The 14,098-nt window shown below is 41.0% G+C and overlaps 1 protein-coding gene across 3 annotated transcripts in view; it reads right to left on the reverse strand.

The window, feature by feature from the left end:
* Positions 1–233: 233 nt before the first annotated feature.
* The window catches only part of LOC309691857 (ephrin type-B receptor 1-like), a 133,867-nt gene continuing 120,002 nt past the window's right edge, over positions 234–14,098 (reverse strand). For all 3 annotated transcript variants that reach the window (XM_082509852.1, XM_082509854.1, XM_082509853.1), the window contains 4 exons: positions 13,239–13,388; positions 4,786–4,982; positions 4,518–4,676; positions 234–1,200 (listed from right to left, as the gene is read on the reverse strand). In XM_082509852.1, the coding sequence (XP_082365978.1) occupies positions 1,089–1,200; positions 4,518–4,676; positions 4,786–4,982; positions 13,239–13,388 (618 nt within the window). In that variant the 3' untranslated portion in view covers positions 234–1,088. The remainder of the gene's footprint in view (positions 1,201–4,517; positions 4,677–4,785; positions 4,983–13,238; positions 13,389–14,098) is intronic.

Genomic DNA, 14,098 nt, shown 5'->3' on the forward strand with positions numbered 1-14,098 from the left:
GGTTTGAATATTTCTAATTGGCTTTACTCAGTGGGCATTTGTGCTGATTGTGAAACATCATCCATTATGAGTTCTCTGTGAATTAAGTACTTTAAGTAGGCCAGGCCCTGGTAGCACTTTCACTGAAAGAGTTTATCTTTTCATGGCTGCATGGAAAGTACAAAAAAAAAAGAAGGAGAAGAAAAAAACCAGAACACTGAAACCTATTTTCTTTCTTTTTTTGTTTGCAGTCCACAGCACTTCAGAATTTGCTCCAGTGATGATTCAGGCGGGGAAGAGAATCGTTGAGAAGTCACAAATACTCCAGCGACACTGAACTGTCTGTTGCTGTTAGCGAACGCAAACGCTAATGAGCAAATAGGAAAGACATATCCCGTATCACAAATATGTACAAACTCTTCAATATGAAGATAGCTTTTTTTTTATTAAAAAAGGTCCCCTTTAAACGGTTGGCTCTTGTCAGGATTCAGATGGTAGCAATTTTTCAGGAACACGCTGAAGTAGTCTCTGGATTTAACAAGCCTGCTCGCGCGTCTCGTCTCTTAAAACCCTTTTTGTCAGTCTTTTGGTCCGGTTTGTGCCCCTTCATATAAACGTCTGCTCAGCCACTTCTTTCTTCAAAGCAGAGTGTTTTGTGTCCTCATGAAAAAAAACAAAAACAAAACAATCTTCCTTTAATTCAAGATGGTTTAAATGGTCTGTAGATTTCAGTGATAGCATTCACAGTTACGCTGGCATGTGGAAAAAGGGGGGTAATGATTTTAGAGCCTCATGCTCAGTAAGTTTTCCTTTTTTCCCCACTTATTTTTGTTTTTACTCTTTGTGAGAATAATGCATCTACACTGAATTTCTCCCAGGAGCCATTTTCGTTTTGGAAGCTAAATGGCATAAAAGAAGTCCATCCTGTCACTGGGGGACGGATCTGTCCATGCAGACACACAAATGGCTAACGATGATTTTTTGAAAGCGCGTGAAGTGATTGAGATCTCCAAAAGCAGCAAACTTAATTGTATGAGCTTAAAAACTGAAGTATAGGACAGCCTGCTCGCTCACAGACTGCACCCAGGTCAAGTGTTTCCCCCGTGTGGCTACACGGATTCGGTGGGAGACTGATCATCGGCTTGGTGCCTCATTAGCTGCACGCTGGTCAGGATCTTCTTCTGGTGTCCAGCTAGAGACACTCCGATCCTCTGCAGATCTCTGGGAAGACAGAGATACGGATATGAGGTTTTGTCTTCATAACAACAATCAAATATAAATTGAACACTCCATGTAGTACACCATTTACAAAATCAGTGTTGTGTGTGAATGTGTGTGTGAATGGGTGGATGACTGGATGTGTAAAGCGCTTTGGGGTCCTTAAGGACTAGTAAAGCGCTATACAAATACAGGCCATTTACCATTTTACCATCCTAGGCCCTCTGCTACACCTGACCCACCTCCCGCTTCCTGTGTTTACTGTCACTACCCAAAAAAGGCACAAAAAAATCAATTTTTATATGGTTATCATTGGAACTGCTGTCTGTAGGATTGTAAACCAGGAAATCAACACTACAGTAAACATGAGCAGCGCTTTAACTGGCCAAGAAAAGGTGCCAGTGCTCACAACAGCTTGAACATGTAGTAGAGTCTGTTTGTAACTGCTACAGATTAGTAGCTTGTGTTTAACTAACAGGGAAGATACAGGAGAGGCCATCACTGAGTTATAAAGTGGGTGTGACTAAGGTGTAGGGGCACCCATCCTTGTAGGCACGATTGTCATAGCAACAACAACCACTCACTGACAAGCTTCAATAAACTGCTAGCATCAACTAAGCTAGCTCTAGCTCAGTTAATGCTAATGGCTCACCACAACTATCAACTTCGGCTACACTTTGATATTGAAATGGACCTCGCTCTCGGGATTTGTAAAGCGATTTGAATGGCTGGAGGATCTGAATAAATGTGACTGGACTGGAAAAACTTTTTTTTTTCAGGATATCAGCATGAACACCACAAAAAGAGCAAAGCAATGAATTCACAATTCAGTTCTGTAACGCATGACGTCACCCCATTGAAAGTGAATGACAGGCCAAAGTGTCGAAGCCTAAACCGCAATACACAAATCCTGCCTCAGTGCAGTGCCGAGTTGTTTCGATGAGCAGCTCTTATATTTTTGCTAAAAGTGGTTGTCAGTCAGGAGTTGTTGCTGCCTGCTCCAGTCTGTGCGTTGGTGCAGGGGCACACATACACAAACACGGGCATGTTTGTGGGTTAACTTTGAAAGGACATTTATTGACATTAATGCATTCTCATGTCTCTTGCTTCTAGTTTAACTACCGCAACTGAGTGCCACACTATTATCCGAACTGTAACCTAAACCGGCTTTAACCTTAAAACTAAAACCTGTAACCTAAAAAAAAATTAACAAACTTTGAAGAGGTGCTGATCCGAGCCAAACTGGTTTTCACAAAGATGAGTGGAGAAGTCCAAACTATATTTTTGACTAAGTTCTTATGTAAGGATGGCTTTGGTTTTCTGTAACAAATAACAGATTGTGGGTTGCATAAAGCTGCAACCCACAATCTGCCCGTTCTGTGCAGCCACAGTTTGAACTGGCACAATCACACACAACATTCAGTGAGTGTATCCTTAGAGCTGTCCTCCTTTCAGTACAGTAGCTTTGTGATTGCTTGCATGTTTGGCGATATCTGTAAGTGTTAGCTGTTAAGAAAAAACAGCCCTGGTTTAGACACACTCTGAATGTTTACTGCATTAGCATATACTGTGTAATAACTTCCTTTCTTAATTCGATAAATAGGTACACCATCCATTGCAGAAAGATGTATTTAGACTGAAAATTTGAGGCATCTTGAAGCCCTTCCAGTTACTGTTCGCCTAAGCCTCATCAGAAATGGTCTCAGTGGAAAGGTGGCTGTCAAGACGCTGTGCTTTAGGGACCGAAACAGGGAAAAAAGGCTAAATCATACAAAACTACACAAGAACTAGAACTAGACTGAAAATCAGTGACAACAGGTCTTATGGAGTGATGAATACAGACTTGAAATTTCTTGTTCAAATCATCACTAACATGTTCAGAGGAGGTCAGAAAGTAACTACAGCAGTGAGTGTCTAAAACCATCTGCAGAGCAAAGTGTCCTAATTTGGGGGTTTGTGGATCCTGTCTAAACTGATGGAAATCAGATTTTTGGTCCACCATGCAATACCATCTGGAAAGTGCCTGAATGGCAACAGCTTCATTTTTCAGCATGACAGTGATCCCAAACACACTGCCAATGCAGTAAAATCATACTTGGACAGACAAAAATACACAATGGAACACTATCAGTCATGAATTGACCTCCGCAGAGCCCAGATGAAGCAGCGTGGGATTATCGTGACAGAAAACAGAACAAAAGGCAGCCAACATGCAAAGAAGAGCTGTGAATGACCTTTGAGAGGCCTGGAGAACTATTGCTGAAGACTACTTAAAGAAAGCACAAGAAAGCTTACCTAAGAAAGTTGAGGCTGTTTTGAAGAATAAACGTGGTCATTCCAAATACTGATGTTTATGAAGAAAGTCAATATTTATAACTATGTATTGGGCTTATATGCTATAATTTCTACTCATGTTTCAAAAACTGCTGCAGCTACTCTCCATTTTACCAGCAAAATATAAAGAAATGATGGGCGGTCAAAGACATTTGCACTGTACTGTACATTATTACATATTAGCTATGTAATAGCAACATAGCATGGGCAGAAATTTGAAATCAGTACTATTTTAGAGACCGAATACCTAATTAAAAACTCCTAAAAAGTGACTTCAGGTAGGTATTCCCTCCATTTTTCTCATATTAGTGATTCATTTTGCATGAAAAGTATTTTAAAGTTCACTCAGTATTCTAACTCTGCCTTTATTACACCGTAACTGTGTTAAAATACACTTAATTAATCCCGTTGGTGAAATTTACCCTCTGCTTTTGACCTATTTTAGCTATTTTAGGAGTGGTAGACAGCCACAGTGTAACCAATGGGGACCAGCTCCAGGTCTGGCGCTTTGGTCAAAGGTGAGGGCGGCAACCACGGGTGGACTATTCACAGATAGAAAATTAAGGACAGGCCCAGCAGCTGTCTAAATGAATTAAAGAGACACCTCTCACACATATATGGAATCTTTGCAGGGTAATTCAGACAGGATAAAAGTGATCAACCCATCTCTTCTAATGACAAAACTGAATCATTGATTAAACCCTGCTAAACTGTGCAAATTTCTTTCATGGACACATTGCTTTTTATTTGTCTGTAATATAATGGCACTTGGAGCATTTTATACCATGAGGCATAGAAAAAATAAGGATGGCAGTAAGCAAGCCAGATACAGAGAGACAGACAAGTGTTCACACAGTCAGCCAACCAGCTGCCCCACCAGTCTTCCAACAAAAAAGATGCCGACTTGGCAGGATCAGCTAAGTGTGAGACTCAGGCAAAGAGAAGCAGACAGACAAAAATAGAGGCAATTTAATGGCTAAACCTACTCAGCTGTGATTTGCGTGACGAGCGGCAAAGAGGTGAAGCCCGAGCCCAGAAAGGAGTCTCTGTACTGGGTCATCTTCAATGCAGCCAGCCAGTCTTCTACTGAGCTCACCCTGCTTAGGTCTGGAGCTCCACGGTCTAACAAGGGATGATGGGGAGGACTGCAGAGAGTAGATACAAGAGAACGTGGAGTTTAAAACAGAGGGAAACAGAGGGATAAGATAGGGAGAGTGTGTTTGTGTATGTAAATGAGTTTGTATCTCTGCTCACCCAGGGACCATGTTGTTGGTGCCGGCTTTGAGAGATGCAGGGTTGCGTATCATTTTGTCCAACATGCTGACAATATCGGGGAACTTTGGCCGGGCGTTTCTGTCTTTCTGCCAGCAGTCCAGCATCAGTTGGTGCAGCACTACTGGACAGTCCATGGGAGCTGGAAGTCTGAAGTCCTGCTCTATGGCATTTATCACCTAGGGCACAGCAGAAGAGTCACACAGGAAAAGGAGAAGACCCAAATGACCACAAAAGGTTATAGAAGAAAACTGCAGCATGATGTATATTTAAGGCTCACTGGGGAAAGCTTATATAATCAGTATCTTTATAATAAAGCTTTGGCAAGGCTTAATGAGAAAGATGTAGTTTATTAAATCCGTGCTATTCCTGGTATTCTATTTTCCCCCTTCTAATTTGTACTTCCTTTAGACCTACTATTGTACAGCTTTCCTTCTCCCCATCATTAACTTATGGTACTTTTGTGTTCAGGAAGTTTTCAAAACCAATCACATCACAAGGGTCACGCTCCAAAGAGTCCAGCTCTATCTCCCACCTGTTTGGGTTTTGACTAGTTCAACTGCCAAATTTTATTTTATAAACAATGTACATTCAATTCAATTTTATTCATATAGCGCCAAATCACAAGAGCAGTCACCTCAGTGTGATTTATATTGTAAGGTAAAGATCCTACACTAATACAGAGAAAACCACAACAATCAGATGACACCCCATGAGCAAGCAATTGATGAGAGTGGGAAGGGAAAAGGAAGAAATCTCCAGCAGAACCAGGCTCAGGGGGTGACAGGAGGAAGACGGGACAAAAGACATACAGTGCAAAAGAAACAGAGTGAAGAAGAAACACTCAGTGCCCCCAACATCAAACCAGGCTAATCGATCCAGTCCTGACTATAGGCTTTATCAAAAAGGAAAGTTTTAATCCTTATATTAAAAGTAGAGACGTGTCTGTCTCCTGAATCCAAACTGGGAGCTGCCTTCACAGAAGCCTGAAAGCTGAAGGCTCTGCCTCCCATTCTACTTTTAAAAAAGTAGAATGGGAGGCAGAAGCCAGCACCCTAAGAGCAAAGTTCTCTATTGGGGTGATATGGTAGCAGTCATCTCTAAATGATCTCTAGACTTTTAAACTTGAAGAAATTAATTAGATAATGATATAGCTCTATAGACCATTTGGGCATCTTAATTTGCTACTTTAGTTTTATAATTGCAATTTATAACAGTCACTGGCAATACAGACAGTAAAAAACATGCATGTAGTTTCTTGGTCAACAAAAAGAAATCAACATGGAAGTAGCATAAACCTGCATTCTATCTAAAGGCCACCAGATGGCGATAGTTGTGGTTGCAAAAACTCTTCCGGTCCTCCAGAAATTTGGAAAAGGGGCTTTTTGCCTTGACCTCTGTAAAAACTTTTCCCGCAGAATTTATGGTCTCAGCCACTTTTGGGATTTGGATCATACTGAAAATATTGAATCTGTGTTTTTAATGTCGGTTATACTATATTTCAAATGGCTGATTATCTATGGCATGAAACCTGAATGTTCATTGGCTAATGACTTGTCAGTCACAAGCCAGTTTCACAGTCAGACCAGACACTCTTTGTCACCAACCAAGATGGTAATGTTGCATCTAATCATTGGTGCTTGATGAAACATAAAAGACGGAATTCAGACACCAATGAGTGATGTCATGTTAGCTACGTCCATGATGATCGCCATGGCTAATATCAGCCGATATGGTGATATTTGACTGACATATAAGCACATATCTAGTATCTAAAGCGCCCAGTTGTAGGCCAAGGGATTTAACAATATAAAAAAGAGTCAGCCAATTAGCCCAAATCAAAGCCTAAAGTCTTGATATATAGTATTGCACTGTATTTACCGTAATTGTCGGGCTATAAGCCGCTACTTTTTGCACAAGCTTTGAACCCTGCGGCTTTTAGTCAGGTGCGGCTTTTCTATGGATTGTCCGTGATTTTTGTCATATCGTAAGACGATTTGTTTTGTTTGTTCCGCTGTTGTACGGCACTACGTTGCCTGGCGGAAGGGCATGTGATCAGACACACAGTATCGGGGTTCAAGAGTGGTATGTTGGTCACATGTCCATCCGCCAGGCAACATAGTGCCGTACAAGTAGCGCGAAAAACAAACTTCAAAGTAGCGCTACACGTTCAGCCGGAGGCGTGGATGACGAGCGGCAATAAACTTGCGAAAAGCAAGTCATGCTCAACTCCACCGGTGGAATCTGACAGCGTGGAAAAGTGTGAAAACATCCATGATCACCAACGGATTTCGAAGGGCTGGACTGCTGCATGATGGAGAGGACACCGCCACGGCCCTTCTGAGGGTGTTCGACTCCGACACTGACAACGAGGATTTGTTTGGTTTTGAAAGTGACAACGAAGGAAAGAAGCTGAGAGTGGATGACGAAGCCACCCTGAGCCTGTTCGTTTCCAACACTGGAGAAGAGGACTTTGGTGGTTTTAGTGCGCAGGAAGAAGAGGAAGATGGTGGTGAATGACTGACTTTTCTTCTTGTTAAAGCCGTGTCACTGCACCTGAGCCTAAAAGGTAGTCCGAATCTATTTTTCTGGTGTGCTGTAGGTTATTGTTATGTACTACATTTGTTACTCATTTATGAAGCACAGTACATGTTTCGTACTTGTAATTACCGCTACTTTTACATATACCTAAAAAGTTGTGCAAATATGTACCCATAACTTGTTTTTCAAAATATTAATAAAAGGGGTGTGTCTCCAAACAGGCATCTCTTTCCTGACAATTCCCTTTGTGCATATTCTCTTACATATGATAAGTCAACATTGAAACACCTGCGGCTTTTAGTCAGGTGCGGCTAATGTATGTACAAAACAGGATTTTCCCCTGATTTTAGCTTGTGCGGCTAATATTCAGGTGCGCTTTGTAGTCCGGGAAATACGGTAGTCGCTTTTGATATACATTTGACAAAAGTAGGTTTTCATAAATATGAAGGTTTGTGATGTGCGACATATTAAAGGGCTAAAAAGATCATCCCCCTGAGTCGATCTCTCTCGCTGCTGTTTGTCACTTGCTTCAGGCAGACCGCCATACGGCAAAGAGTGGAACGTCTTCTGTGTTATGGCTCCTTTGTGATTTCAGTCGATAAAAACAGGCATATTTTTATAGAACAATCTTACCTCGTTCAGCTTTATTTAAAACCACATAAAAATGAAAACTCGGATTAGTTAAGAGGATCCAATTTCCGTTTAAGAACTTCATCCTGACACAGCGTGCAGTCGCACAGTATATCCAGATATTCATCTCTAAGCAGCAGTAACTTCTGCTGCAGTCTCAGATGTCAAGGCAGGTAGTTTTACACAGAGGAGCTTTTGATTTCATCACGCCAGTGCAGGTACTGAGAATGATAAAGCTCTTTCAAAGTTTTGATTTTTTTTCTCCCTGTGAAAACTTTTAGGCAGGAATTTTGTAAAGCAAAGAGGTTGTGCTAGATGTGTCAGGATACCTTTGAGTGCAGAATGTAATTATCCAGAACAATATGGAATTTAAAACTACCTGCCTCGCCACTCTAAAAATAATCAAAGAAAGGAAATATCACGTTTAGTAACCATTATCTGAAATTATTCGGCCCCCTGTGTCAGATTTGTGAAATTATTATTTTTTATTTCTCCCCAGCTGTAATTACAATCGTTGTAATGTTTAAAACTCCCATTGTGGTGTGCCCCGAAGGTTTAAAAAGTGCCTTCTATCATCTTTTATACATGTTCTGTCTAGCAGATTCAGACATCCAATTACTATCATCTTTCTTGTCATCTTTCACACTCTTTAGACACATACAATCAGTCTCTTTTTCTGCCTTATAAATTAAAGGTGGATTAATATATACTCAAGAGACATAAAAAGAGAATAAATGGCAGAACTGTACTGATGACACATCTGAGGTAAAACTTGATTTGGCCTAGTGAAGACTTGTCAGAGCTTTTCTGTTTATTTCTAACAAAGGAAAATGCAGAAATTGAATTAAAACTTAAGTATCAATACAACAATACTGAGGAAACTCGATGTTATTCTCGTGCTTTATGAAAACTACATTTCTTTACATTAGCTGCCGAATGTAAATGAAAATAGACAAATCCAAGTTAGACAACACTGGAGCATTTCTTCAAACGTATTGGGTCCTAGAAACTGCAGCTGCACACTGAAAAAGAGTTGCTAGGTTTGCAAGGTCATGTACTGGACCTGTTATATATCTTGTCCACAAAATTTTCTAATATCTACATGTCAACATGCACTGCTGGTGGATATTAGCTGAGTTTGCCGAAGTGATCAGACGCTTCATTATATACTCCCCCATGTCTGCGAAGCTGTCTTCTTGTCTTTGATGGGCAAGGCTGAAACAACAAAACACAGCCCGTGAAAGCATGAAAGAAGAGAATCCCTTTGCTGTTCCCTAGTCTCAGAGATAGGCAAAGGTCATGCACAAGGATCGACTTCAGATTCTGTCCGTAGCCAAAGGCAATCAACAACTGCTGCACACGAATTTCCTTAAGGGCTGGTCGAACGCTGACGGCTCTTAGAAGAATATCTGACCCTGACGTGCTGAAAGATTTTTGTGTCTGCCTTGTCCTGACTGCGAGGAGCTATCTCATGTAGGCTTGAGGTGAGGGTGCTTAGAGCATCTTTTTCTTTGGTCACAGTGACCAAAGAAACGTCCCAACATTTTGGAGTTGTCTGCGCAATTGTGTCAGAAAGGAGGAGTTCGGTTTTCCTTGAGCTTGGTCTAAAATTTGCCCTAGCCGGTCACCTTTCATGTGATTCCACATTCTTGGTCTGGCCTCAATCTTCAAACTCAATGCCAGGTAGGTATCAAAGACGCTGCATGTTCCCTTGGCTATAGAGGAATATTCTTCTATCGTGGGAAGATAGAAGAATATACACACTTAAGAGCTACCTGGTTGCAGACTTTATACCAGTGAGGAACCGTCAGTGATGGTTACTACCTATGGCTGGTTGTCAGAGAATGCAAACATCACCCGAGAAAGGCAGTGCTGGGATTTCTGACAGCTGTGCTCCTTCTGCCATCACTCAGTGCTACAGGGAGCGGGTGGTTCTTCTGACATAAGAACCACGCACTCCGATATGGGTTGAACAGCCTGGAGATGAGCTGTTTAGAAGTTGTTGTTCCATTTAGTTGAGGTAACTTCTGTCAGCGTCAGGGTCGGGATTTGTTTCAGCAGTCAATCCAAGACAGCCGATTTTTACAAACTACTTTTACTACTAAACTATCTCTATACCTCTATACCTCTGCCATCTCGACCACCACATCCCCACCCAGTGTACTGGCAACAGATTATTCAGAAAAAATGGTTGTCCAAATTCAAAAACTAAGACCCTTTGTCTACAAATCACTGCCTCAACAGTTATTTCAACTCACTGTTTATTGGTTCACAATCCCTGGTGTGTACCCACCCTACCCCATCAATTGACCTCCACATCCACCGGCACACCTGCTCCTGTTTTTCTGCCCTGTAACCACAGTACTGCCAGATTTTCTGCTTTGCATTCCTGCCAGAGTGGTCCAGCTTTTTGTCATGTTATCCTGCCTACCTACATTTATGTATGACCTCTGCCTGTATCTGGACTTACTCCTGCCAGCTTTCGCCCCCTCGGACTCCTCTGCCTCTCCTTGCTTTGATCATTGACCTACTAAACTTTGTTTTCGCTCCACCTTTTGTCTGGCTGTGATTTGCACGTCTGTGACCAAACTTCTAAACTTCTACCTCTACAGTAGTGCGAGAATGAAATAATACTTTAGTGTGTGTGTGTTTTTCTTCTTTTTGTCACAGTTCCCTGTAAATGTAAAGTAACAAGTCTGTCTCAGTGTAGTTGGAAGTCTAGCTCGCGGTAAGCTGAGGTAATGCGGTGCTTCTCCTACTGTAAATGCAGCACGGGGGATTTGTCTGTTCGCTGAGTGAACTCTACTTGACCCCGGCACACTTCTCGGGCTTTGTGCTGCATAAATTCACTTTAAGCACCACTGTCAATCAAAATAGCAGCGAATGTAGTGAAACATCACAGGTCTCTTTCATGATTAATTCATGTTGAACACAGCACCTGCAGTGGCTCCGCTGACAATTTCCCCGCTCCGTGTTCTTTGAAATTGCATGTGTGTGTAAGTGTGTGTGTGTGTGCATGCCTTTACACATGTATGATTGCATGTGTGTGTGTGGATTAGCAGGGTGTGTGTCATATGTGTGAGTTTAGGGTGTGAGATTCATGCATAGTTAATGCCCCGGCAGACCTTCGTTAGTGGTAACACACACTTTCACCATCATTATACGCAGTCTCTGCCATTATAAATCTGTCTCTATCATTATACTGACTGTGTCATTACTGCTGCATAGGCTGCTTCTGTTGCTTGCGAGCAAGCATGGGGGAGAAGACTGGGGGAGCTGCAAGGGGAGAAAAATGTGAATGTGTGAAAGAAGGGGAAAGAGGTGTTTAAGGTGATATAGAAGCTACATGGGGAAAATGGTGCTCCACAGAGAAAAATAAAGAAATGAATTAGTTTTATGATTTAAATAAAGACTTATGTCTCAGTCTTATAGTTAGGATGGGGATCTTGCCACTGATTAACTTCTCGGCAGTTCATCCTACAAAGAAAACTTTATATATAGAGTTAACAAGGTCTAAAGCCAGGTAAATGCTGCTGGAGCGGGGCTGTGATTTCCTGAAATAGAGTTAAGAAGGTGCTGATTGAAGATATTTACCTGGGGTAATAAACACACTAGAAGCTGCTTGGCAGATTTTCTGCGGCAATAAAATGTATTTTAAAGTTTTGACTCGAGCGAAACTGGAAGCTTGTAAAATCCCCAGCCTCCTTTGTGTCAAAGTCATTAGATATATCATTTGAGAAAGCTAGAATTTGGATTTAAAGCTTCAGTGATTTGAAGTGGGTTTTAGTGCTGTAACTATAATCTGCACATCATGTTTCTTCTCAGAACAGAAACTTAAAAATAAAAACGTCAGCAGTCCAGTGTTGTGGAACCTTCATTTTCATGGACTGCACTGCATCCCCTTTAGGGTTTTACAGTTAAATTGAATTCTCGTGCTGCACAATAATGTTTAATATTTAGTATTTACTGTTACATTCCCATAGATCATCGTGATGTTGTTTATTATGTTGCTCTTTTTTTTCTTCTGCTTGTTCTCTCTTTTTTCTTTCTCAACAGGTGATCCAGGTGATTGATATATGTATTTTTTGTCTGCTTTTTTTGTTGTTTTTTGTTGTTTTTGCCCTTTATCCCCGTCCCTCTTCTCCGCTGTTTTTCTTTCCCTTTCTTTTCCCCAGTCAAGTCTGTCCCGTATTTAACAAGTGAAAATAAAATAAACAATAAAAGGTGAATCAAATAGACCAATACGGCAAGGCTGGGATGGACCATTTGGTAAAGTAAATCCGTTGGGCATCTTTCTTCGCCTTTAGACAATAATTCTGATGGCAAAAGAGCCAAACGGGACAGGCAAGAAAATAAATAAATAAATACAAATAAAATAAATAAATAAATTGAATTCTCACCCTAAAGAAAGTACACGTGTTTCTGGCACCACTTTATAATAACCATTAAATATATAATAGGACTCCTTTACGGTTTAAAAAAGCAACAATAAAATGAGGTGAAATGATATTTCCTAATTGGCTAACTGGTCTGTTATCTGAATGGTTACTGTAAAGGTATAAATGGTTAACAAATACTGAATCCAGAGTCATTATTTTGACAGCTGTGATGACGGTAAAACAGATTTTAAAACAGATTCAAATAAGACGACGGGTTGGGTGGTAGTGAAAGGTGTTTGTGTCCTGCATCACTTATGGTTGTCATTGCAGTTTGCTTTATGCACAACTACTCACAAGCTCCACTATTATGTTATGGTGTGAATATATATTATGATAAAGTGTTACCATTTTTAACACAAAACCAGTAAATGTGAACTGACTACGGCAGGATGAATGATCTCAGAACACTTAATAAACATCAGTGTGATATGACGAGACACAAGGAGAGGGCAAGGTAAAGAAATGCCGCGGCAAATTGCTCACACTGTGAAGGTAATTGGAATAAAGCTGTCACTACCATGAAATATTCCCAGAAGAAAATCCCAGGAAAGAAAAAAAAATCCTTTGCCTTTTGGTCTGATTTTCATGGAACAAACATTTCTGTGACACTTAAATTGATGTCCTCATTTTCCATGTGTGTTTCCTAGACATGCAGACGCCCTGCTGTGACGGAGGAAACAAACAAGCACTTCCCCCGAACGCCACACACACGTGCTGGAGCAGACGTACACGATATTTTACAGCCGCAGACATCAGTGAGAACTCAAACTACGAGTCTCTTTCTCTCTCTTTTGCCCTCTCTCAGGCAAGCAGGTGGTGACTTACATCTTGGTTGCTCATGTCCCAGTAAGGTCTCTCCCCATATGACATCACCTCCCAGGTGACGATCCCGTAACTCCAGACATCTGAAGCTGATGTGAATTTCCTGTAGGCGATCGCCTCTGGTGCCGTCCACCTCACGGGGATTTTACCTCCCTGAGAGAAAAAAAAAGGGGGGGGAAGAAAAGAAGGAAATAAATAACTAAGGGCAGTAGGGAAGGAAAAAAGGATTTGTAGCTTTATACCTGATAGTTCTGCTTACGTATTCGTCACATAGTTCTTAGCTGAAGTCTCTTATCAGACACGGTGTTGAAAACTGTGCATTATGCACACGTGTGTTAAAAAAAAGAAAGAAAAATGACAAATTTGAGGGGAAATTTGAGGGCAGGCAACATGAATTTTCCTACTTTTTTTTTGTTCTCGAGTGTGGAAGTGTAGACAAAGCAGATGCTTGATAGCATCCACCTGCTTCACGTAGACAAATCCACATCTGCCTGCTGTTGTCTTTTCTAATGAAGACAAAGTAGTGCGTAAACAAAAACTTCTTCCTTCTGACTGCTGAGTGAAATCCAGGATAAAAGGATGCATTACCATATGCTGGTTTGGCTGCTGTATCAAATTTAATATATTAAAGGAAATGCTTAAGACAAACATTTCTTTTTAATAGACTCCTTTTTAAGTCAGGCAAGCGACACGAGTTTAAGGCAGTGTGTATTTAATCCATCAAGCAAAAACTTTTCTTTAACCCCACCCTGGTCCTAGATCTCTGTATTTACTTTAGTCTTTAATTCTGGTTAGTTTTGTGCTCTGGGTTTTGTTTGCATTTTGAATATTGGTTTGGATTTATTTCTTTGCGTGTTTCAGTT

This window comes from Aulonocara stuartgranti, assembly GCF_965226115.1.
Source record: "Aulonocara stuartgranti genome assembly, chromosome: 17".
NCBI classification, from domain to species: Eukaryota; Metazoa; Chordata; class Actinopteri; order Cichliformes; family Cichlidae; genus Aulonocara; species Aulonocara stuartgranti.